General features: G+C 36.6%; 1 protein-coding gene across 10 annotated transcripts in view; it reads left to right on the forward strand.

The window, feature by feature from the left end:
* The first annotated feature begins 566 nt into the window (after positions 1 to 566).
* The window catches only part of LOC137667180 (sodium channel protein type 2 subunit alpha-like), a 64,022-nt gene continuing 38,426 nt past the window's right edge, over positions 567 to 26,162 (forward strand). For 2 of the 10 annotated variants that reach the window (XM_068407747.1, XM_068407745.1), the window contains exons 1-13: positions 567 to 833; positions 4,102 to 4,220; positions 5,119 to 5,208; positions 6,732 to 6,860; positions 7,556 to 7,647; positions 8,561 to 8,833; positions 9,140 to 9,203; positions 10,087 to 10,228; positions 10,381 to 10,587; positions 13,425 to 13,724; positions 18,476 to 18,823; positions 20,624 to 20,756; positions 24,067 to 24,305. In XM_068407747.1, coding sequence (XP_068263848.1) covers positions 567 to 833; positions 4,102 to 4,220; positions 5,119 to 5,208; positions 6,732 to 6,860; positions 7,556 to 7,647; positions 8,561 to 8,833; positions 9,140 to 9,203; positions 10,087 to 10,228; positions 10,381 to 10,587; positions 13,425 to 13,724; positions 18,476 to 18,823; positions 20,624 to 20,756; positions 24,067 to 24,305 — 2,403 coding nt within the window. Of the gene's footprint in view, positions 834 to 4,101; positions 4,221 to 5,118; positions 5,209 to 6,731; positions 6,861 to 7,368; positions 7,461 to 7,555; positions 7,648 to 8,560; positions 8,834 to 9,139; positions 9,204 to 10,086; positions 10,229 to 10,380; positions 10,588 to 13,424; positions 13,725 to 18,475; positions 18,854 to 20,623; positions 20,757 to 24,066; positions 24,306 to 26,162 lie in introns of all 10 variants that reach the window. The other 8 variants (XM_068407744.1, XM_068407746.1, XM_068407754.1 and 5 more) reach the window with 8 other exon arrangements.

Consider the following 26,162-nt stretch of genomic DNA (forward strand, 5'->3'; position numbering starts at 1 on the left):
AAGAAAGAATTACGCTTGTTCCTCCCATAAGTCAGTTCCTGTAATTTAAACAGCATTAATCGTACAAAAAATTTTTTGTTTAATGCAAGTATTTACATTTGTAAAGTTCCATTACTGATACTTGAAAAAATATGAGAAGATAAAATGTATTAAGTAGTAAAATACAGGTTTACAATTTTCAAGAGTACTTCATAGAATATGCATTTATACTTGCTGTTAAAAAAAGATATACTGTTAAAACACTTGTATCAGTATTTTGCTCTAACTGGAAGAGTCTAAGGACATAGGCAAAGCATTTGTGGACAGAAGTAGTGTCTTTTTCTAGACCAGCAGGAAAAAGCTGAAAAATAATTTACAAAATATCTAAATAAATTCTGAGCAGTTGCTTTTAACTTTCATTCAGCCTTGAAATATGCTGCTTCTGTTTCAGGCCTGGAAAGGGTTTCTGAGCAAATTTTGGATTTTTTTCTGCTGGTACAATCTAGTTTTCCTAAATTATCTAATTTTCTTTTATAGGTCATTCTTATGCAAGAGGCTAAAAGTAATTAAATTTGCAGGATGAAAACATGGCACAGGCACTGCTGGTACCACCAGGACCTGAAAGCTTCCACTATTTTACTAGAGATTCTCTCACAGCTATTGAAAAGCGTTCTGCAGAAGAAAAAGCTAAAAAGCCCAAGCAAGAACATACAGATGATGATGATGAAAATGGTCCAAAACCAAACAGTGACTTGGAGGCAGGAAAGACACTTCCATTTATTTATGGCGACATACCTCCAGGAATGGTGTCTGAACCTTTGGAAGACCTGGACCCATATTATATCAATAAAAAAGTGAGTGAATGATCTTTTGCACAAAAAATATAATTCTCTACACTAGAAAAGTTTTCATACAGAAAGAGCAGAGATGTTGCCGCTTGTCTGCAGCAAGCTCCGTTCGGTTGCTGGCTGGCCTGAGGCTATCCGCACCCCAGGGCCATTGAGCACTGACACCAATGTGAGGATGCAACAAATGGTGTTTATTTAACTGCGCAACAGCCTTATATAGTCGTCTTGTCCCGTACGAACTCGCACGATAATGACACATCCTGCTCCTTTCGCCACGCCTACCTTCCGTTACAGCCCGAGATTTTCCGGTCGCCGTACCCTAATCTACCTACACAGAGAGAAGGGTTACATGTTGTGAGAGAAAAGCAATGTGCCTGAGTTACATGTGTGAGGCTATAACACAACTGGACCATTAATAGCATAGTTGTACTCCATGAAGAATGTAAACTCCTAAAAGATGTTACTCCCCCTTCCAATTTACACAGTCATACAAAGTCCTCATTTTCACATGATCTGCAAGCCAGGGACTTGGAGGTAGAAAGGCTAGTTCAAACAGATCCATTCAAGTAAAAAGTTTGCCCCTTGGCCTTTTTAAAAGCCAGGATCTGCAGTAGAGTATATGGTTTTTAGTCTTGTAGCAATGATGCATACAATCTGGGAACAGACTACCATTATATGACTTAATAGAAAGACAAGGAACAAACAAGTATATCTCCGTAGCTGGGATTAGTTGTAGACTGTGTTAAACTCCTCCAGGATCTGAAATAGTCCAGCCTGGGAACAGTTAAAAATACCTTATGTCCTGTCCAGATTAGTAAAAGGTACAGCTAACAGTAAGTGCAGGTTCTCGTCTGTACTCTCTACCTGCCTATTTCTGCGTGCTCCTTTAACAGCATCAAGGTGTTCTCAGTTCCTGATAGACCTGCAAAGTGTTGTGCATAAAGAGAGTGAAGGAAGATGAAGCTGTGGATAATAACCCTAAACTAAAAAACGCAGAATGTGTTTTATGGACAAGTGCTTGGGATTAACTTTCCTTGTCTCTCTGAAACGGAGAAGGAAATGGACACAGTTGCTCTGATGACGGTTTGAGGCATTCCAGGCTGCCATCCACATAAGAAACTTGATGTTGAGCAACTATAAAAAAATGAAGATGTAAAATATTTTAGACTGTAAAGAAAGTTAATTTCTTTGCTAGGAAAAAAATTATGCCAGTAGTGCTCTCAATTTTATGGCTAAATTTGTGGTTGCCTTTGGTTCGCAAAACTGTTTTAAAAATTATGGCTTCAGTAATAGGAACAGAAAATAAAGCAGAATCCATATGTAATTGCATAACTTAACAGTTGCCGAAGTTAAATAAACAGTGCTGTAGATAATATAAATATTATCATTATTAAGGAAATTTTAAAAAATGAAAGCTCAGAGAGGGTGTATTGTCAAAGGTTATTTTCATTTATATGGTTTTGGTTATATCAACAGTTCCATACAGAGTCTTACTTACAATATAATTGTGCGCACTAAGCCCTTTTCCTGTCTAGCTGCAAAACAATTCAGGAATGAAGCTGCATAAATAAGTTCAGGACTAAAGTTTTCTAAACAAGTCTTCTACCAATGAAGTATCAGAAAACCTGAGGACTACTGAAGTATACTTTCTAACCTCCAATGATCAGAAAAGTAGTCAGATTTTTTTGGAACAAAAGTGTAAAAACTCAGGCTACTGATGGACTTGTTAGTCTATGAGAGTAATTAGTAAACGGCAGAATCTTTTGTCACAGGTGACATCTGTATTTATGTTATGTACTAGCCTAACGTGCTGAACAGAAAACAAATGGACATCTTAAATGATGAACTAGAATTAGTCATCACTCCTCCAGTTTATAGCAGAAACTACACTTAATCATCGACTTGTCAATGCAGAGAAAATCATAAGTGAATTGGAGTCTATCTTCAGGCTCTGCTGCAGCAGTGACCTTGGAACAGGCAACATCTTTCTACCATTTCTAGCTGGGTGAAGGACTGTAGGACAGAGAGGGATGCCAATGAGCGTGAGTCCATTCTCTGTCATCCTCAATGGTACGCTTGTTATTCTGTGAACAGGCACTGGCAACACTCCTTTACCTGTTTTCTTTCCCACTGTAGAGAGGTTTGCTTTCTCTCCCAGAGATGACAGAGCAGAGAGGCAGTAAAGGCCACAGAGAGGGCAGTATTTCTCTGATCAAAGCCAAGTTTTTACAGAGAACAGAAAACAACTTGGAGAACAGTGATACTATATAGCTCTGCTGAGAGCGTAACAAAGAGTCTATTATGGTTACACAAAGCAGGGCCATTACTATCGACAAAGAGCAAAAGGAATGAAGAATAGTCATGTCCTGAAGAAATTTTAAACAGCATCAAAGATTCAAGTAAACTTCACATACAAACACACTTGGAATAAAAATTAAAACACTTGGGCGATGACTACCAACAGGAACTGAATGAAAGTTTATCAGGTCAAATTTTAAAAGATTATAACTACCTAAATTTGGTGCTCACATATAGGGAACACAAGAGCATATTGTTAAAAATGCAAACAGCATTTTTTGAAGAAAAGATTTGTTGTTATAGGATGCCAAATTCTGGTGTACGTTTGTCTCAGACTGCTCAGAATGATGTCAGATGGCAATTTATTAATCCCTTGTATTTTTTCACAGATACATTTTTAGGAGATACATATAATTGATACTGGTAGTATTTAAAAATCTAAAACTAAAGCAAAATTATTTTTAAATTATGGTTAATTCTTTAGTGGCAGGTGTTTGTCCTTGTCACCATATATATATGTGTATATAATTCTGTCATGTATTTCTTCCAAATACAAACTGGTGTTTAGAATTGCCCTTGTGCTGTTTTGATTTTGTTTGTGTTTGCTCAGAAGGTAGAATATATTTGATGAATTTGAAACTCTGACTTTAATAAAAGACTTCATTAGAAATAAAATTGAAAATATTTTAGTGATGAAATGCTGCTTTTTGCTGTTATTGATAAACGGACATTGGCAATGATAATTCCCACCAATTTTAATATTACCAGAACTCTGTCCACATGCTGGGAAATTTAGCAAATTGGAGAATTGACTGTGGAAGACTTAATCCACTGTATTCATGGAAATCAGTTATTTTCCTACCACATGTAGACAGTGATGGAACTGGAACATCCCAAGTGGAGAAATCCTTTAGAAGGAGGTAAAGACATTTATGTAGTCAACACTGTATTTTAATTTTGTATTTCTTTTTTGCAGACCTTCATAGTATTGAATAAGGGAAAGGCAATTTTCCGATTCAGTGCCACATCTGCCTTGTACATTTTAACTCCTTTTAATCCCATCAGAAAAATTGCTATCAAGATTTTGGTACATTCATATCCTTTTTTCTTAATGTTGATTTAAGGGTTGCCATTTAAAACTATTTAATTATTGAAATAATACTTTTCATATGGATATACAAATTATGTCCATGTGGGTGTACTATGCTAACTAAACATATGCTGATCACACTTAAAAAGCAGCAATATCACATATGAGTTGCAGCATGATCTTCATTCCTACTGAGAGAATTCTCTACTGAACCACCTAAAGCTGTCAGAGTTTAAATATCAGGCTTTCTATACAAAAGGAGACCTGATCCCATACTAAGCCCTGCAGCTGAGGCCAAATTAGTAACAAACCATTGCACTTGAACATATCTAAGGTCACGCTTTTAGCAAGACCAGTAGTACTATTCATGAACTAGACTCACTTAGCAAGGACAAAAGAGCACGAGTAAAGAGCTGCTTTTTCAGGCGTACTTTTTCAGCGTTGTGTTTTCAATATTGGGGTTGGTGTCCTACAAAAGATCCAGGTCAGAATAAAGGAGAATATTTTCAAATATATTTTAATCATGTCCAGAGAACAACTGGGTGTAAACAACCAACCTCTGCCTAAAGATCTTTTAGAATGATCCCCCTGGCTTCAATGAGTAATTATGTTTGGGTACTCATTTCATATTTTTACAGACTTAAGGATGTCTTTAAGTTTCATTTAAATCCTAAACCTGCCATAATCATAAAAGTAATGCCTTGTTTTACAATAAGTGCATTATAACATGCCAGATGGCATACCTTTTAAAATGGATAAAATTATGTGCAAAGCTTTATTTTCAGATTCTATTTAGAATGTCACGTTATTTGTACATATTTTTATACACTTAATATTTTTAATTATTTCGGTGTTATAAAACTGTCATACTTTTTTGACTTACATGCCTTGACTATAATCTACATTATTCAGCATGCTTATCATGTGCACTATTTTGACCAACTGTGTATTTATGACCATGAGTAACCCTCCAGACTGGACGAAGAATGTAGAGTAAGTTAAATATTTTTACTTTATTTTTACATCTTTGTTTTTGTGGGACTCCAAAGAAGCAGCATTTATGGAAAGTTGCATGCCAGAATGGGCTTCCAGAGTAATGAAGAATCCGATTCCATGAGATCCTCTATATCTTTCTATTTTCCGTCTGAATAATTTAAATGGTTTAAGAGTAATGCCTTGTTCTTTAAAATTATGTCTGATGACTATCTGAACTTCTACTGCGAAGTATGAATGTGAGCTCTTGTCCTTGGGTGTTCTGAGCTGTAAATTAGAAAAGGAGAACTTCAAATGTGTATGTAAAATTGTTTCATGTCATTGGTGAGGACAGCTTGAGTATCCACAGTCTTAGCACAGTGGGACATTCATCATGGCTCGCTGATGCGAACTCACAAGTGCCAGCCACTGCAAGCACACACAACACCCAAACCACAAGAAACTCAGACTGCTGAGGAAAGGGCCTTACCTATGAAGGCGCCACAAAGAGCTGACAGAAGTAAGGAAACCACAAAGTATCTCAGCTTCTCTTTCTTGTTCATGGTTATACATGTGTGTTTTTTCTCTAACAAAATACAGATACACGTTTTCCTTTGAAACATTACGTTTTTCTTTGAAATAATACTACTCATGAAAAACCTGGTTCTAACCACTTGTGGTTTCTTGTATTCCCTCCTGTTCTCCAATAGCCATTATTGATTTCTATGTATTTATTTCACTGTGTTAAGGAATCTTATTCTGAGTGCTATATTTAGAAACTGCACTACTATTCACCCATTCCCAGTATGCTGAACAATGACTATGGCTTGTTAGGGTTGCTGAGAGTCTGAAAGGAGAGCAGTAGGGTGTGTAGGTAGATTTCATTTATTCTGGAGGTCTGCACAGACCCAGGCGGGTCTCAGAAAGTCCCTGCATTACGCTGGTTATAACTGACTATTCTATGTTTTTAAATGAATGGTTGTTCCCATACCAGGTAAATTGGTAATCACGCTCCACATCTTCAATAACAACAGTCTGGGCATGCTTTCATATATTTAATGATTATTTATGAAATGATCCTATATTATAGGCATGAGTATAGTTATTATCCAGAACTGATTTTCACAAAACTCTCTGATTTTGGCATAAAAAGAAATATTCATTTTTTGTAACTTAGACATCTACCTGATTTGTGAATGCAAGCAAAGAAGCAGCCCTGTGAGTGCCAGAGAATGTACATATAAATATCAAAGTCTGAAGTGTATCTATAAATACTAGAGTCTGAAATTATTTGCAAGCACAAAAAGTGAGATTAAATCAACCTTTTAGAAAATCAATAGTATGTATGTGTCAGGTGCAAATTTCATCTACTGAACAATGATTACATTCTTAAGTATTTGGAGCACATCAAGTTAATGATTTCCTGCTTTCACTTCTAAATACTTTTTCTTTTCTTTTCTTGTAAGTCATCTTTGATAAAGAATGCCACTGTCTATAAGCATAAGTATGCAAAAATCCATTATTCCTGCTTTGATGCTTTTCAGGTACACTTTCACTGGAATTTACACCTTTGAATCACTTATCAAAATTCTGGCAAGGGGCTTCTGCTTAGAAGGTTTTACTTTTCTGCGAGACCCATGGAACTGGCTTGACTTCAGTGTCATTTTAATGGCGTAAGTGGTTCAAGAACTTTTTAAGATTTTAGGGCATGAAATTAGTGGCAAATATTATAATAAATATATTGATTTAAAAGTATTCAATTTCTGCAACCTGTGAAGTTTAGACACCGTATCACACATTTTAGTACTCATAAATCAAAGTAAAATATGGCAGGAGCCAGCACAGAGTGTCAGCTACTAGTGTAATTACTGCTGAGGGACACTAATTTCATGTCCTACATTTTACTGCTCACCAGAATGGAAGCCATCCCTTTGACTTCACATCACCATCCTATTACAAGCTAATTAGTTTAACTAGCTATTCAAATACAAAACAGTGAGTTTCACTTCAATTAAATTTAGGCAAAATTGATGAAAATAAATAATTGCAAAAGCGAGGTGTACTGAAGAGCCCGGTAAATTTTGGAGTACGATTGCTAATGTTGCCACAGAGGTTTTGAAGACCCACATAATTAGTATACACTCTGCCTCAATTCTGAATAACTGTGATTTAATCCTACAGGTATGTAACAGAATTTGTAAACCTAGGCAATGTTTCAGCTCTTCGAACTTTCAGAGTATTGAGAGCTTTGAAAACTATTTCTGTAATTCCAGGTAAGAAGTAACTGTGTAAGGTGTTAGGCCCCTCGTAACTCCGACTGTTATTTGTGTGCTGTCATTGTGTTTGTGTGTGAACTCCCCTATTACAGATATGTGACAGAGTTTGTGGACCTGGGCAATGTCTCAGCGTTGAGAACATTCAGAGTTCTCCGAGCTTTGAAAACAATATCAGTCATTCCAGGTGAGAGCTAGGTTAAACACTGAGGCTGACTTTCGTGCCATTGAAGTTGAATTCACTTCTTTTGAGCATAAGTCTTGCTGTTCACTGCTCATGTTGCCAAAAAAAAAGGTGGCATGGATCATAAGCCTGGATTATGATTCTTCGCCCTTTCAGCACTAGCTTCTTTTATTTTGCAAAATCAGCCTTTGAGTTTAACAGATTCTTGCATGAAACAAAATATGAGGCCTACGGGTTATTTTGCTTTGTTTTTCTGCATTTTATTACAACAAGTTCTCTCTTACATTAAAAAAAGCTTTAGCGCTATGGCTTTCTTGATTTTGAATTTTTTCCTTTGTTTTACCACTTAAAATTGACATTAATCTTAAAGACAACCAAGTAAGAACAAAAAAAGCTACCAAAAAGGAGATAAATATTGCACAGGAAAATTTATCAAATGCAAATGATTTTTTTCCTCAAAATTACTTGCAATTCTATCTCATACTATCTTCATACTGTTATGAAGTCATATTTAATATAATTTTTTTCTCAAAATTATTGCCATTCTATCTCATTCTGTCTTCATACTGTTGTGCAGTCATATTTAATATTAACTGGAAATTAAATTATTGGCCGAATATTAAATGCAGAGAAAAATTAAGAAATAAAATCAAATCTATAACAGGAAAGCATGACTGATAAAATTTCCTGCTTGAGAATAACATTATATATTCAATTTATTGGAATATATGTACATTGCATATTCATAAAAAAATCTTTTTCTTTCATTCATCTTCACAAGCTCTGAGGCTGCTCATGAAGCTTTATTTTTTGAGAAATAAAAAACAATTTCTTTTAAGTGTCTGCATGACATCTTAATTATATGGGAAGGGCAAAGATACTCTTTGATAAATCTATGGATCTTTCCTCTTTGCAGGCTTAAAGACTATTGTAGGAGCCCTAATTCAATCTGTGAAGAAGCTCTCGGATGTTATGATCCTGACCGTGTTTTGTCTGAGTGTATTTGCACTAATAGGGCTGCAGCTGTTCATGGGCAACTTGAGGAATAAATGCCTGCAGTGGCCTCCCGACAATTCTACTTTTGAAATAAATGTTATTTCCTACTTTAATAGCACAATGGATGAAAATGGTACATTGGTTAATATGACAGTGAGCACATTTAACTGGAAGGATTACATTGAGGATGAAAGTAAGAATGACTGATATTACTATTTTAAATATATTTGTGGCTATAGTATGCAACTATTTGTGATCAAACAAAGAATATTGAGCAGTTTATTTTTCTGTCTTATGTTGAACTGCTTACAGTCACTGACTGACAGAGATCAAATACATACAATAAACAAGTACAATAACCAGAAGGGTTCGTAAACAAACTACAAAGTGATCAGCAGCTAGCCACTTTGATTTTGTTACAATTTGTTTTTATTTTACTTTGTAGTACTTTCAGATTTTTTTTATTTATTCACATATATTTCTAATGCTTTCTACACAGCTCATTTTTACATTTTGGAAGGACAAAGAGATGCCCTACTTTGTGGTAATAGCTCTGATGCAGGGTAAGACCCTTTCAAAAATCCTTTGTTATGTTCTGTAGAAAAAGAAATAACGTGAAACCTATCTGTAGCAGTTGCAACTCCATATTTAGCAGTGTTACAGAACTTAGAGAGTTATACTGCTAAAAAATGATTTCTTAAGTCAAAATATTTTACTCTCTGGCTAAACAAAATGCTCATTAACAGTCTTCCTTGATTGGAAAATGATGTTGGTGTTAATGATAAAATCTGAACTCTTGTAAAGCCTATTTTGGAGATGTACTGATTGAAGAAAGTAGGATGAAAGCAAAGGTTAGAACTGAGAAAGAGAATACGTAAAATATTAAGAAAGCACAGTAGTGACTTCACAGTTCAAGATTTTAAAGTTCAATCTTTTTTTTCAAGCCTAACTTTTTCATTATTAGCACATTCTGCTGTATACATGTGCCCAATCATGAGCCTAGAATTGTTACCTGAACTCTGATACCTAACTGGCAACAGTGAAGGAGCTTATTAAAAAAACCTCTCTCAGCATTATGTGGGAGATCCTTAACAGTACAATTAGATTTAGCTAATAATATTGTTTAATCTGTCTGTAACCTTAACAACATTTTAGCCATTATTTCTGCCAGGAAATTATTCATTTGGAATAAAGATTCTAGTTGCAAAATGTGACTGAGGAGAATTTAAATATTTAGGTCATTTCAATCAGAGAACAGATGGAAGGGGTATCTTTCATTTACCCTCTTCTTAGTTCCTTTTTTAGGATTTTTTTCCTGAATTAATTAAATTGTAACTCACAGATTTCCTGTGGAAAAATGATGCATATTGTTCCAAAAGATAATAAATATGTTCTAGAAGGAAATAAAAGTTATGACTAAGTACTTTCTGTTTGCTTTTCACATAGGCAGTGTCCAGAGGGATATATATGTGTGAAAGCTGGTAGAAACCCCAACTATGGTTACACAAGTTTTGACACCTTCAGTTGGGCTTTTTTGTCACTCTTTCGGCTAATGACTCAGGACTTCTGGGAGAATCTGTATCAGCTGGTAAGAAATTTTTATGACATAAAAAGTAAACTGTAGGTGACATACAAAATTATATAAATAGGTTTATTTGTACATGAGCTGAAAGCATAATGCTGTTGCAGTAATAACGATAAGTAGTGGAATAATATATAGATATGCTTTCTGCTCCCTAGACACTACGTGCTGCTGGGAAGACATACATGATATTTTTTGTTCTGGTGATTTTTCTGGGCTCTTTCTACCTGATCAACTTGATCCTGGCTGTGGTCGCCATGGCCTACGAAGAACAGAATCAAGCAACCATGGAAGAAGCAGAGCAGAAAGAGGCAGAATTTCAACAGATGCTGGAACAACTGAAGAAGCAACAAGAAGAAGCTCAGGTAATGACGGAAATTGTACTTTATGAACAGGCTTATTCTTATAGCAAAGAATCTTTTATGAATTAGAACATGTATAAATTGTGCAATGAATTACAAAAAGAAAAGAGTCTTGTTTACCACGCAGGTTATAAAAGTGGAAATAGCCAATGAAAATCAGGAACCAACCAAACAGCAAAAAAAGCAAGCTAATGGTACAGAAAAGAATGCTACTAAATTCACCAAAAGACTGTAAAAGTAAAATATTTGTGATAAGAGTATCCTAGAAACTTGACTTTAAGTAGTCATAGTTCATGATGCTTTTATGTTACAGATCTTATGAACAGCATGAAAAATGTCCAGCATGAAAACATGCATAAAAAGTGACGTTACTTCTGGTTTACGGTCTGAGTGAGAATTGCCAGGCTAGCTGTACTTAACAGTTCTTCCACAATATTCAGAAAAGAGAGAGAAGGATTGTAATCAGTGTTCTTTTAGGTTTTTATCCAGCAAGGTACTTAAGCATATCCCTAATTCAAGCACACTGAAGTCAACCCGAAGTTTATATAACCTTAGAACAGACTAGCAATATTTATAACAAAAGGTATTACTTCAGAATTCTTTTAAAGTAATCTTTGTTTTCATTGAAAAGAGAAGAAAATTATTTAAAGTTTTATGAGAAAAAAAAACCATTTTAATAGATACTTTTGTGTGAGGTTTTCTTATCTGAAAATAAAATATATGCAGGAGTTCAGCTCTGTGAGTCAGATGGCTGTCTAATTTCTGGACTAATTTTCTATTGCTTTTCATCTGGCATATAGTAATTTTCAAAAGGACAATGTTTATAAAATGCTAGCAAATGAGAATCTTCTATGAAACTATAGTTTTGGTAGTATTTTACAGCTACTTTCACTAAGAATGATTCTACAAAGTGCTAATAGAAAGTGAAACTCTCCATCTTTTCTTGAAAAGAAAGCTTTATGCATGACCTGTGAAATCTAATTAGCATATCTATAGTTTAGTCATTAAACTTTATCACTTGCAAATGACTAAAGAAAAACAGAATCCTGCAAAATTCATGTTAAAAAAGGTTAAATATCAGCAAAGAATGCTTTTTTAAAAAAGATATGATATTTTAATCCATGAAAGGGACTAAATCACACTATATCAAAAGATATCAGGAGGCTCATCTAGATGTTTGTGTGTTTGAGAGTGGGGACAGAGAGCAAGCTGATCCAGAACTAGGAGGAAGAAGAGAACCATATGAAACAGAGAGGTTGGAAGCCTTGGAAAGTCATTACTTTCTTAAATGAATGACCACTGAATTCATTATAAGAAAAGCAGTATTACAGTCATTAGCAGAAAGTATGCATTACAAAGTGGATCACTGAGCTGCTGAGACAGAAGTGAGTGTGGGACCCATCTCTTCACTCCCTTGACACTGAACCTATTCATCCACAAACCTAAGTCATCACAGTGGTCTTTGGATTGCTCTGCTTGTTGGACCTTTGGTGTTAGTATTATGAAGTAGATGGTGGTGACTTATCATCTGCTGCCTTTGTCTCTGTTAGAACATTTGAAGGACAATATTCTGAAACCAGTATGACAAAATTTTGAGTATCACTTTTTTTAACTGATAAACACTTCAGAATCCTTTTAATACTCCATTTAGCAGAAAAAGTCTGTATCAAGTCAGCTTGTATACCATGGGTTGTACACTGTGGTATAGAAAGCCATTAATTCATACTAGAGCTTTAAAACTGTCCTTTCCTCCTGCAGAGAGATGTCTCAACATTCCTGAAATACTTGGCATTGAATATAACATGTTTTGCCAGATAATTACTAGTCATCTTTGTTATATAACCCTTGTCTCTTGCCATTTCTCATACCACCCTTTTTTGTAAGCTCACAGCAGCCTATCAGCTTCCCAAGCATATTTGCCACTGCAGAATTTCATAGCAATCTCCCAGACAGTTCTTTCTAGGAAGAGTACTGGACGCACTCTCAATTCTTCCTTTATATGATGACTAAATGAACTGGTTTCCCTAATGAACCACTCAGGTAGGCTGATCACTCTAGTTGAAGATATGGGTCCTGAGTTTTGGGATGGCTCTTCGCTACAGTAAGTCATCTAATCCCTTTCCATCAGAGAAGAAACCTAAACTTTTTCTTCTCTCTGGCTGCAGCAGCAACAGGCAATAAATGTACCTTTGTGTATCTGTAACAAAGACCTAGAGTGCTGTTACAGTGGGAAATGTGGGAGGGGAAACATGAAGAGGGAGGGAGAGAGGGCTTGAAGACTTGTCTAGAGGGTGTGCCTGTTGCCAGCAAAGGTAGAAGGAAAGTGAGGGGAGTGTCCTTGCTGGGAAGACAGTGAGGAAAGGCTGGATTCAACTACTTGCAGGTTGCTAGCTGGATTATGATACATTAACTCACATGGTAGATGTTAGGTATTAGTTTTCTCTGTAAGGACTCAGAAGGGATCAGCCAAACTAGAGCATGACGTGGGGCTTTTCTTGAGAGAAAATGGGGAAGCAGGTCTAAAATACATAAAAAAGCCCCATGTTTATACTTTTCTGACTACCTTAATTTCAGACGGCTGTCTTGTGCGGCAAGTCTTTAAGTAATAGTGATACTATCATTCTACTGAAGTTAATGCTTCAAGTAGCTCATATTACTAAACAATAAGGAGCTATACCACCCAATAGTTTATCTTCAGTTCAATTTGTTTGTGTATATTTGCATACTCAAGGGTGTACAACCAGCCGTATTACCACAGTGATAATAAAAACAGTTGATAAAAGCCTATAGAATTGTTCATTTTTGACCTACTAAGAATACCTTGCTTTGTAACCTGACAGGCAACAGCAGCAGTAGCAGCAGCATCAGTTGCATCAAGAGATTTCAGTGGTGTAGGGGGATTAGGAGAACTCTTGGAAAGTTCTTCAGAAGCATCAAAGTTGAGCTCAAAGAGTGCTAAAGAAAGAAGAAACAGAAGGAAGAAAAGAAGACAAAAAGAAATGTCTGAAGCAGATGACAAAGGAGATATTGATAAGTTCCCCAAGTCCGAGTCAGAAGACAGTATCAGAAGGAAAAGTTTCCGCTTCTCCACAGAAGGAAGTCAACTGACATATGAAAAAAGGTTCACATCTCCCCACCAGGTACAGCACTCTTTTTATTAAATCATGTAGTCTAATTTGGTTTTGACTGACATTACAGCAGCTTTACATATTGGAAGTTATGTAAAAGATAAGTGAAGGAAAAAACAGTGGTAGTACCATTTACAGCATTACAGTTTGATATAGTTTGACCCCTTCTATTAGCAAAGGGACAAAAAAAACATGACAAGGATAGCTAAAGTTATTTGAAACATTTCTGAAAATGTATCTGGTAGATTGGAGAAAGAATCAAAGATTCTTTGATTAGTATTCATATATTTGCATTAATCAACCTTAAGTTCTCTGTTCTGCACTGTCTTTGTTTAGCCCACACCCAGGGCTAAACAATAAACAGCTTTTCTATCACCCAATGTCCCTTTCCCAACCAAGGAAGGGAATTGGGGAAAAGAGGGAGACTCATGGGTTTAAAGTTAAACAGATTTCATGAAATAAAGAAACTAATATAAATGACAACACAAAAGAGACAAAATTATACTTATGTACAGAGTACCAGCAAGTTGCTCCAGGAATCACATTCATTAGAAATGAGAAAGAGATAAAAGAGCAGAAAGGAGAGCAAAAAGAGCCCCACCTCTCCCCACCAAGCCCTCTCTTTTGTGGTGAACTTGATGTCAATGATATAGAATACACCTGTGGGCCAGCCTGGGTCAGCTGCCCTGGATTTAACTACTAAGGGCCTTGATCACCATGGCTGGCCACAAACTGAAACAAAATCCCAGTGAAACCAAGACATGCATCCATTTCAAAACTATAGAAATATTTTTTTTTTTAGCAGACGACATCATCAAAATACCCTGAATAGAAAATCCCACACTACCATTAGTTTTTATTGCTTTCCTTAATTAGCTGCTTTAAATGGTAGATAATGAGAAAAGTAGCTCTAGTACTCCACAATAAAGACAAAATATATAGGGATCTTTTGGGCTGCTATTTATAAGAATTTAGTCATACTGTTTTGTTCATTAGAAATTCATTATACAAGACGGAGAATCATTGCAATCATAGAAAAAAACAGTTTAGGAAGGACCTCTGTAAATCTTTTAGTCCAAACTTCAAAGGATCTCTTCTGTCGCTTAAGGATACCTTTGCTTATTGCAAGTCTACACAGTTATGGTATTTGTAGAAAAATAATTCAAAAAGCATCTTTTCAAGATGATCATATCTTGTCTCAGCCAACAGATAACATTTAGCTACCAACACTACTCATGCTTAACTACCAACGTTTATCCTATTTAATGTTGGTATCAAGTGTGTTAGTTTACAGACTGATATAATTCAATGACAGAAACACTTCATACTGCAAAATATGCACTGAGGGGAGGAAAGCTTAATTTGAGACAAAGCCTCAGTAATTAGTCAAGTATAAAGGATGATACCTGGTCTGAAAAAGATACATTCGCATTTCTAAGGAAGTGATGTTTATTATAATTAAGAAGAATGACCAGGTTGTTCTCTGGATCAGAAATAAATAAAATGTAAGAAAAACAAATTACTAAATCTATCTCAACTCCTTTGATTAATATTGTAAAAGTGTATTTCCAGTCTAATAAAATATACTATTAGTTTTGGGCCAAAGCTGCTCCAAAAAATCTTTCATTAATTAGAATGGGCTTTGAGTCAGTCTGATACAAAGCTGCATCCAAAGATCTCATCCTAGACTGCACAGTTCTGCCTCACTTAGGTATCCATGTAAGTGTCCATAGCCCATAGGTGAGGATGGTGAGTGACTTGACCGCACTAAAGAAGAGTCACTGACAAAGTCTGAGCAGAAAGGAATTTCTGACTGCTAGTCCTGTGCTTTAAGTACTTGATAATAGGCCTCTCCATTTTCTAGTCTAAATTCCCTGATGCTCTTTTATATGCTTCTGCTGAAGAGACTGATTAAGGAATATATTATGTTTATATTAAATACATTTTTTAGTGCACAGAAAAAATACTTAATACAGAAGCATGTATACTAAGGGGAGGAGAATTTGAGACAAGGAGATTCCATAGACAATAACCTGGTCTAGTGGAAAGGTGTCCCTGCCCATGGCAGGGGGGGTTGGAAGTAGATGATGTTTAAGATCTCTTCCAACCCAAACCATTCTATGATTCTATGATAAACTTTCTGTAGCTTTATTAACATACAGTAAAGCATTGTTGCATGTATTTGTTCATACTCTGAAACTCTCAGAAAGCTTTCATCCTGGCAATTGTCATGAAGAACTGTGACACTTCCACAGAAACTTAAGCAGCTTAGGAAAGCAAGGCATTTCAAAAGACTTTTGATAACACTAAAAATAAATATGAATTCATGTTGTAGAATAAATAATTAAAGTCCATTAAAATCAAGTGAAAACAAATATTGTATGTGTCTTAGATTTGAAATAAAAGAAGGAAATGGTGCAATAGACAGGAACCAGCTCATCTTAAGACATCAAGAATTACACATCAAGAAGGAAATAAGTGACCACCTGAAATAAATTTTTTAAAAATTAATTTAAGATTTTAAAATATAAAGAGATTTTTATCGAGTAAATGATTTATTAATTAAAGGCTGTCTTGGTAATTGTTTCTGCAGTTGTAAAAATGCTTTGGGGCAAATGGTACCTGTATATAACTGAAATAAAATGGAGCTACCAGAAGAGTGGAAGGATTACAGGCAGTAGAATTGGTAAAGGAAGAGCTGGTCTGTCATGTTAGCCATGCAGTTAGGTCCCTGGTGAAACAGGGTGGCAGAGCATGAAACAGCATGATAGAATAGTAAGGGGAGATAATCTGCCCAGTCAGCCCCTGTAGAGGTTTTGTCCTTTGACACAACATTCCACGTGTAAGTGAATGATGCAGCCTGCAGGAAAAGCCAAGCTTTCCTTTCAGTCCTTACTTTCCAGGAGCACGTAGACACATATATTTCTGCCTGTACATGTGTTAGAATTGCAGCCATTTTTGGCTTATATCTTTTGTCTCAATCCAGCAGGGACTTTCAGAGCAGGCATTACTCCTCCTAAATCGCTGAGGGGCCTGATCCATTTAGCTGTTCTCAGGGCATGATAACACATATTGGAAAGACTGGATAACAAACAAAACATAGCAGCCATGGAAACGTTCTCTAAAAAACCAAGGGTAGCAGTGGTAGTCAGACGAAACCTAATGAGTGTGTAATTTTTTGAAGGACTGTAGGTTGGCCAAATACATTTACAAAGAAATGTACAAAGGGTGCAGTAATTAGTTTACCACTCTGTCAGAATTCAGTGTCATGCTCTATAGCAGCTACAGCTTTTTTTTAGATAAAATTATCTTTCAGCATAAGCAAAACAGCACTTTTTCTCCAGCCAAGTTTACATAAATGGGTTAGCAAACCTATTTGGCTGATATTCTTCAAGTTGCTCAGCCTGAGGCTGACAGCCAGCATAGAAAATTTCAGCCCAAATTATTAAAATTTGCTATAGCTGTAAGAGCAGAAAAAATACATCTCATAATGGTAAACACCTGCCAGCCTTTATAACAGGCAGTACTACCAGTTTAGCACACACATTATGTATGTGTATGCATAAATCTGAGTATGCATATATAGAGATACGTATGTATTGATATATGTATATATTCAGTGTTTGGTTTTCGCAGTATTAACATAGGCTTATATATTACAGTGAGGTTTTCACTTTCACTGTAATTATCCTGGGATAAAACCCACTGCTATTACATATGAGCACCTCCCACCTGCAAAACTAGTGAAAAATCGAGAATTATCTCAAACCAGGTTTTTGATGTACCGAGATGAGAAGATTTGTACAAATGCAGAATTGAGGAAAGCTTAATGCAAGGTTTCTTTTTTCCACAATTAGTATTCATTTTATTTATTCATGAATGCTGTTAATAAAATATGTAGCAAGGGAGAGGAGCATTCCATTAACCAGCTTCTACTGTAATTAAAAGATGAATTACCACAACCACTGATTTATTTTTCTCATTTGTAAGAGGATATCTTTAGGTAACTGTGTCCCTGGTGAATGCTTGCTTTGAGCTGTCTGATGGCCAAGTGGTACCTTCTGGTAGGTTCGCAGCCTGCTATAGCCCCCGGAGTGCTATGCCCAAGAGTGCTACTAGTCATGTTCATACTGTACCTCCAGAGCTTCCCCAAGCCATTGCCTCTGTCTTCTAGTTTTAGAGTACTGCATATGTTGTTCCCACACTATTGAGCCTATTGTGAAGAGGGCAGACAAGTTCTTTACGTCAACTTAGACTGAATTTAATACCAAACTTAAGACCACTTCTGCCTCTAGCAAATAGAATAGAAAACAATGATCGGTGAGCATTATCAGTTGTTACCCGTGGGAGTCCAAGGGATGAAGAAGGGAAGAAAAGTAAAAGATTTTTAGCTCTGTCCTCTAATAGAAGGAATAAAAGACAAATACCTGCAAAAACCTTGACAGTAGTGTGGAGACTGTCTCCAGCACAGTCATGAGTCCATACCAATTCAACCTGCCTTCTTTGCGCAAAACGGCCCAACCTTATTTACTGTCTTCTGCACAACTTTTCCTCAGTCCTGCTACATTACCTTAGAAAGAACTCTTCCCCTCTGCTTCAGGTCCCCTAATGAGCACATTCCCCTAGTGGACACAGTGATACTACTGAAGAAAAAAGTGACTATCCTTCCTCCAGTACTGTAACTATTCTTTGAAAAGCCAAGAACTTAGAAATTCAGTTCTAATGCTGTTTTGTTTTGGTTTGTTGTTTTAAAACTTTTACAGTCCTTGCTAAGCATTCGTGGTTCCCTGTTCTCACCAAGGCGCAACAGCAAAACAAGCATTTTCAGTTTCAGAGGTCGTGCAAAGGATATAGGCTCTGAAAACGACTTTGCTGATGATGAGCACAGCACTCTTGAAGACAATGAGAGCAGAAGAGATTCACTCTTTGTTCCAAACCGACATGGAGAACGGCGCAACAGTAATATTAGTCAGGCCAGTGTGTCATCTAGAATGGTACCAGCCCTTCCAGTAAATGGGAAGATGCACAGCACTGTGGATTGCAATGGAGTAGTCTCCTTGGTTGGAGGACCTTCAACTCTAACTTCACCTACTGGTCAGCTTATACCAGAGGTAATTATAAGTAAACCAGTAATTATTACAGTTTGGCTCAGGCACGGAATTTTTTCTTATTGCTCACCTCTGCATGCCTTATCATTTCTTAGAGCTGTGAGAAATAACTTGCATTAGTTTCTAAATAACAGAACATAAGGGGAAAAAGTCCTCAACCTCCTATGTCTGAGCCTCAGTAAAGTATTATATTCTTCTTGCCTTCAGCAAGAGATCTGCACATAGAAATAAAAAAAAACACACAATTTGTATATAGCTTCACCTCATCAACAAAGGTAGACATTTTATGTATGACTAAAGATATAGCTCAGAAGTATGTGTAGGAAAGCTGCAAAATTAAGCAGAATGCAGTTATTACTCCCATGATAGTCAATAGAAATACCCCTTACTGAATTTATCTTGAATAAATTTTTTGCACCAATTTCATTAGAAAAATATGTACAATTCCTATGTACCTTTGCAATGACATTACATTTCAGTCTCAGTTTCAGACTTCTCTAAGCTAAGATGTTCTTTCAAACTTTCAAAAGAGCAAGCTTTTTCATACATAGTATTTTAAGATTGATGGTATTTTGGTGGCTATAATAGCACTGTATTTAACCTGGAAAATATTTTCATTATAAATAAGTATTGAGATTTCATTACTACTGTTACACATTTCTTTTTATTTTTGTTTCTCTCCTATCTTGATATAGACCTTCATACCAGAAACTCAGTCAGATTACCTCAGAGGTTATATGTATATAGTTCAATTTCAGAAATACATTCACTTGAAAAAAGATTTAGCCACTTAACTCAAGAGTCTTCTTTAAAGAAATAGTACTAGTGAATGCTCAAAAATGGTTTTTCATCTTCACACTGAGATAACCTTGAAATCCCTTATGAGTTCTGCAGGCTTTTTTTATTCTTTTTGTGGATGGGGACAGAATAATGAGAAAAAGAATGAGTGGTTTCCATGAATCACAGAATCAGTGGTAGAGCAGGACCCATGATTTAGGAACTTTTTAATCCCACTCCTGTGTTTAGATCCCTAGGCCACACTCCAGAAGAAAAGCAAAGCAACTGTAAGGACACCTACATGCTACAGAATAGTGACACATTAGGCAGATTTAAATCAGAGCTGGGTATAGTTGCTTTGAAAAGATAATTAGAAGCCATACAAACCAGAGAGGACTGCATATTCATTGCATTAATATATCACAAATTCTGTATGAGCATTGTGGTGGGTGAGAATTAGGTAGAAGAAATATTAAATAAGTTGTGGGTTTTTTCCTTATATAAAATTTTCCTACCACGCTTATCAGGTTAGGAATGCAGTACATATAATATTAGAGAGAGAATTAATTCCTAGAATTATACTCATGTTTCTTGTATCAAAGTTACTGTCTTAAATAATAGTTCACTTCTTTCTGTAGTTGCATTTTAATCAATTAACATTACTAGCTGCTGGAAATTAAGGTGACAGGTTTCAACTTTGATCATTAATAATAATCACTAGCAAAAAGATACCTAGCAAAAATTTTGTTCACTCAGTCATTTAAATGAGAACAACCTTTGGTCCCACATTGCCTTTGTATTGTATCCTCCAGCTGATTGATTATTTGTAGCACTGTACAAAATTCCCACTGAGTTCCTCAATAAAGAACAAAGAAATTCCTACAGGAACAGAAACCTTCAGTGTGTAAGAAAAGTCTAGTATGCTGCACAAAGCTCATTTTGATTATCACTACAATATTTATGCAGTAAATATTGTTAATTGGCTGTTGAAAAGGATGGTTTAATGCCTCAGTATTTCATTTACAGGGCACCACAACAGAAACAGAAATAAGAAAAAGAAGACTGAGTTCTTATCAAATTTCCATGGAAATGCTGGAAGATTCTGCTGCAAGACAAAGAGCAATGAGTATAGCCAGCATACTTACAAATACAATGGAAGGTATTTGATACATTTTATCTGACAGGCAGTTCAGTGAATTTCTGCTAACTACATGTGCAGAGCAATTATTTACATAATTTCCTTTGTAAATGTAAAACTGGACATGTGAAATCTCTGAACATCAGTACAAAAGGCTTTTGAGCATTTCTAAGATCATTTACACATTCTAATGCTTAATCACTTATTCTTCACGACACCTTCCAAAATACTACTCTATCGAGTGGACTAACAGAGACAAAATAATCACAGCTAGGGGATTGCCAGAGCCCCAAACAGAGACTACAGGGATTTTCTTCCTATAAGACATCAACAGGAAAAATTAATTAAGATACACAGGAATCGCTGTGATAAAGGCAGCGATGTGCTGGAACAGTTATTTCCCTTAGACTTAAAATCCAAGGATAGACAATAGGAAATTGGAATAAAAAAAAGATAGTTTTAAAGAAAACCACCAACTGTAATCAACCCATGCCAATGCACATGAACTGCCTTCCTTAAACATTTCTTAAACTTTCTTAGGTAAATATAACAAAGATTATAAAAAATATATTTACTATAAAAAATGCATACATTGTTGGAATGGTTTTGCTTATTTAATGGAAACTGAGTACAATAACACTTCACACATATGCCATTAAAATATTTTTATAAGCTTAAAGGATCTATCTACTGGATACTGGCACAGTGTGACAGCTGTTATAGTCAGACAAAACCTGTGGATGTCCTACAACACATATTCTAAAAGGACAAGAAATTACCAAAAAATTTACAGTGTTCTTAAGATTACTTTAAGACCAGAACTGAAATACACTTTTTAAAGTGAGTTCTTAAGCCCTTTGCTCTCAGATAAACAAAGAGATCTCAAACTAATTGTAGTCAGAAATATAAGGCTTATATCGCCTGTTTTCTTCTAAAAGTATTCACAAACCATTATCACAAATGTATCTTTCTGAGTATAACTTCCTACTTTAGTGAAAGCGTGAACTGTTGGTACCTCTTGACTCTTGGTGTGCTATTCTTAGTTCTCCTCCCAGGTACAGAGGATATCTCCTCAGAGGGTGCTGCTCTCTTCCTCCAGCTGAATAGTTTGTTCTTCCATTCTTCTGGCCAGAAAAAACATGTCATTGTAAACTATATCATCCTGATAGTCACCTCCTACCCACATCTGGTTTCCATTATTTCAGAATCACAGAATCACAGAATCAACCAGGTTGGAAGAGACCTCTGGGATCATCGAGTCCAACCATTGCCCTGACACCACCATGTCAACTAGACCATGGCATTAAGTGCCATGTCCAGTCTTTTCTTAAACACATCCAGAGATGGTGACTCCACTACCTCCCTGGGCAGCCCGTTCCAATGTCTAATAACCCTTTCTGAAAAGAAATGCTTCCTAATGTCCAACCTGAACCTCCCCTGGTGAAGCTCAAGGCTGTGTCCTCTTGTCCTATCGCTAGTTGCCTGGGAGAAGAGGCCGACTCCCACTCTGCTACAACCTCCCTTCAGAGGTTGTAGACTGCAATAAGGTCACCTCTGAGCCTCCTCTTCTCCAGGCTAAACAACCCCAGCTCCCTCAGCTGTTCCTCATAGGTCACACCCTCCAGACCCTTCACCAGCTTGGTCGCCCTCCTCTGGACTCGCTCCAACACTTCAACGTCTTTCTTGAAGTGAGGGGCCCAGAACTGGACACAGTATTCAAGGTGCAGCCTCACCAGTGCTGAGTACAGAGGGATGATCACTTCCCTAGACTGGCTGGCTACGCTATTCCTAATAGAGGCCAGGATGCCATTGGCCTTCTTGGCTACCTGGGCACACTGCTGGCTCATGTTTAGCCGGCTGTTGATCAGCACCCCCAGGTCTCTTTCCTTCTTTTTTCAGAAGTTGCTGAGTGCAAGCAATGGAGTCTTCTGTGCCAACTCAGCGTCCAGTGTGAGTGGCCACTTTTGTGCAAGGCCAGCCCCATCCTACCTCTCAGCATTCTGAGTTACATGTTCAGAAATGTGATCGTTCCACCCAATCCATATATTCCTTTGGAAGCACTGTCTTCGTTATGGTTTATAAAGATTATAGAAGACTTCCTCTACTTACAATACCCTTCTCTGCCTGGAGGCTACAGTTTGATGTAATAGGAGAGCTTGTTAGTTTCAATGAGTTTGAGCGCTGTGGCAACTGACCTTTTAACTTCCTGTAATTCCACCTATACAGGACAATATTAAAGGCAAAAAAAAATCCACTGGTACTCAAAGTGGAGAGTTTAGCACTAAATCCTTATTAGCAAATACAATAAAACAGCATGTTTGCTATTTTAGCAGAATCACCCATAAGTGTCATGATGATGGAGACCTCCCTGTGCTCTAAGAGATGTCTGAAAACCGGCAAATTTCAGATTTGGGTTGATGCTACTATGCAGAAATTCTATCAAAACTGTTGTGGCCATTTCTCACACATTTTGTAGTCTAAGTATTTCTCACTTAAGCAAATATCAATCTTCCTTCTGGGCTGTCCTCAAACACCCCATCATATTGGACATTCATCCTTGCTATTATTAACTCAGTAGAAATTCTTCTGTAACTTTGACAACATTGACAGTGAAATGGAAGAAAAAATAGTTTGTAAAGATTCTAATTCAGAGTAGAGTTGTTCTGCTAATACTAATATTCTTCTGTTTCTCAATTAATGGACACTGCAACTGTACAACATATTTTCAAAGTCAAATGATAATTTTAAAAATAAGAAAACAGGCATTCTGTATATTAAGAATATTGATTCAAATAAGCAGTGATAGATAGGCGCACCGAGTCATTTATCTGCTATGATATTGTAGTGGTTCAGTGTAGTAGCAAATATAATACTTTTAGTAGATCAAATCAAAATATATATGCATGTTACATATTTAACACAGAAATTTTATATTTTATGAAGCTTATACAAATTATATACATCAGCTCACTGATGATGGAGTCATGTTAACTTTTAATATCCAAAATTAAGACATCTGCTGTAAGCAAGTCAACTAACCTAAACTAAATGTCTAGACTCTCCCTACTGTCATGGGAAACAGACAAGCACATTTCTCTCTTTAGATAGATGTTGGAGATGACTCACTCTTTAGACACAACTTCACTGTCCACTGGTTGTAGAGGAGCTTAAATAAATTAGAAGCTTAAGTTTAAGACCGCTAAACATAAATGAGGGAAATCCCATGTTAGTGTGAATTGTTTATTAGAATGATTTAATCTTTTTACATATTTTAAACAAGAACTTCTAGAGGATATAATTGGAATATTCATTATTTGTTATTTTTTTTCAGAGCTTGAAGAATCCAGACAGAAATGCCCACCATGCTGGTACAGATTTGCAAATACTTTCTTGATCTGGGATTGCTGGAGTCCATGGTTAAAAGTAAAACATGTCGTCAATTTAGTTGTGATGGATCCATTTGTTGATCTTGCTATAACTATTTGCATTGTTTTAAACACCTTGTTTATGGCCATGGAACATTACCCAATGACAGAACAGTTTAGCAGTGTCCTTTCTGTGGGGAACCTGGTAAGTCATGCACTACTTGGTGTAAAAATACCATTTTCTAAAAGAAATGCATAAATGCATTGCATTGGTTTTAAATTTATTCCAGGTTGGTTTTTATAATCAGTTTAGAAACTGTATATATGATTTTCATAGATAAAGTGATTTTTGCTGGAGCCTTTAACTTCCATGAATCTGTTGTGTAACTACTATAATGAAATAACTGAGTATGTGTGGAAGTGCAGTCTTCACTGGATTGTCAGATTTCTTCAGGTCTGCCCCGGGTTTTTTCTTTAAAATGATAAGGTAGATAATCTAGTTTTTACCATGGTGCTGATATTCAATCATAGAAAATATTTTTTCTTCTGTAAGAAATTGATGAAATATTCAGATGTCAGAATATCTCTCTGAATTTTTTTCAGTTACACTACAGTGAAAATACATTTCCAAGAAAGGCATATTCCTTGTTAGCCGTAACTCCTTGCCACTTTAGGTAACTAAATAATACTTATTAAACTAGATTATTATTTATTCTCTAACAAAAAGCACCTTGTATCTGTAAGTTTATTAGTGATGCCTTTCCTGATTTTAAGCTGATCTAGAGACTGAGGGTTACATGTAATTCCTTTTCTGAGTAGATACCTAAATGTGGCATAACACTTAAATGTTTTTGTCTGCTTCTCTCCATTTGCTTCTAATGCTCAGGAAGCAGAGGACTGAACTTTGCTAGTGTTTCAGAAGAAGATTCATACATTTTTAATATTTTGCCTGCTCACATAACTACCAGTAGTTTACACAGGAGAGGTCTGGATTGACTCACACAGCGTGCAGTCCTGAAAATCAAAACCAAACAAGTGTTCTGAACTAATCACTCAAAAAGATTAGTTTTGAAAAGTCTGCTAATATTTAAATGGAGCAGTAATAGATTTCTCAGTCAGAGTAGGCTTTAAAGTCTAAACATTTTCTTTATATGTACTGGTACTTTTTGACAACTTTGACAATACTTTTATGACAATGGGTCACTCTTTGACAACTATAAACTGTTAGGGAGGGATGGGATCCACCTGTCTAAAAGAGGCAAGGGAATCTTTGGCAGCAGGCTGGCCAACTTGGTGAGGTGGGCTTTAAACTGAAGGACTTAGGGGGAGGGGTCCAGAGCAGTAACGCTCATGCCATTGCCTCTATTCGGGGAATAAGCTAGGCCAATCAGAGCAGGGAGAAAGGTTCCTTAGCTGCCTCCCAAGATAGGAACAAGAAGGCCAGCTGCCTCAAGGGTATGTATAGATATCACGGATCCTCTTGCGCCTCTCCTGGGAAACCTGCATGCTTGGCTACCTCTCTGAAATGCTTGTATACCAATGCATGAAGCATGGGGAATAAACAGGAAGAACTGGAGATCTATGTGAGGTCCCAGGGCCATGATCTCATTGCAATTACAGAGACATGGTGGGATAGCTCTCATGACTGGAATGCTGTCATGGATGGCTACGTATTTTTTAGGAAGGACAGGTCAGCAAGGCGAGGAGGTGGAGTTGCCCTTTATGTGAAAGAGCAACTGGAATGTATCGAGCTGAGCCTAGGGAAAGATGAAGAACAAGTAGAGAGCCTATGGGTAAGAATTAAGGGGCAGGCTAACACGGGTGACACTGTTGTGGGGGTTTACTACAGGCCTCCTGATCAGGAAGAGGAAGTAGATGAGGCCTTCTACAGACAGCTAGGAGTAGCCTCGTGATCGCAGGCCCTAGTTCTCATGGGAGACTTCAATCACACCGATATCTGCTGGAAAGACAACATAGCTAGGCACCCACAGTCCAGGAGGTTCCTACAGAGCATTGATGATAACTTTTTGACACAGGTGCCAATGCAGAGAGGTGCTCTGCT

Source organism: Nyctibius grandis, chromosome 9 (assembly GCF_013368605.1).
Source record: "Nyctibius grandis isolate bNycGra1 chromosome 9, bNycGra1.pri, whole genome shotgun sequence".
Lineage (NCBI taxonomy): Eukaryota > Metazoa > Chordata > Aves > Nyctibiiformes > Nyctibiidae > Nyctibius > Nyctibius grandis.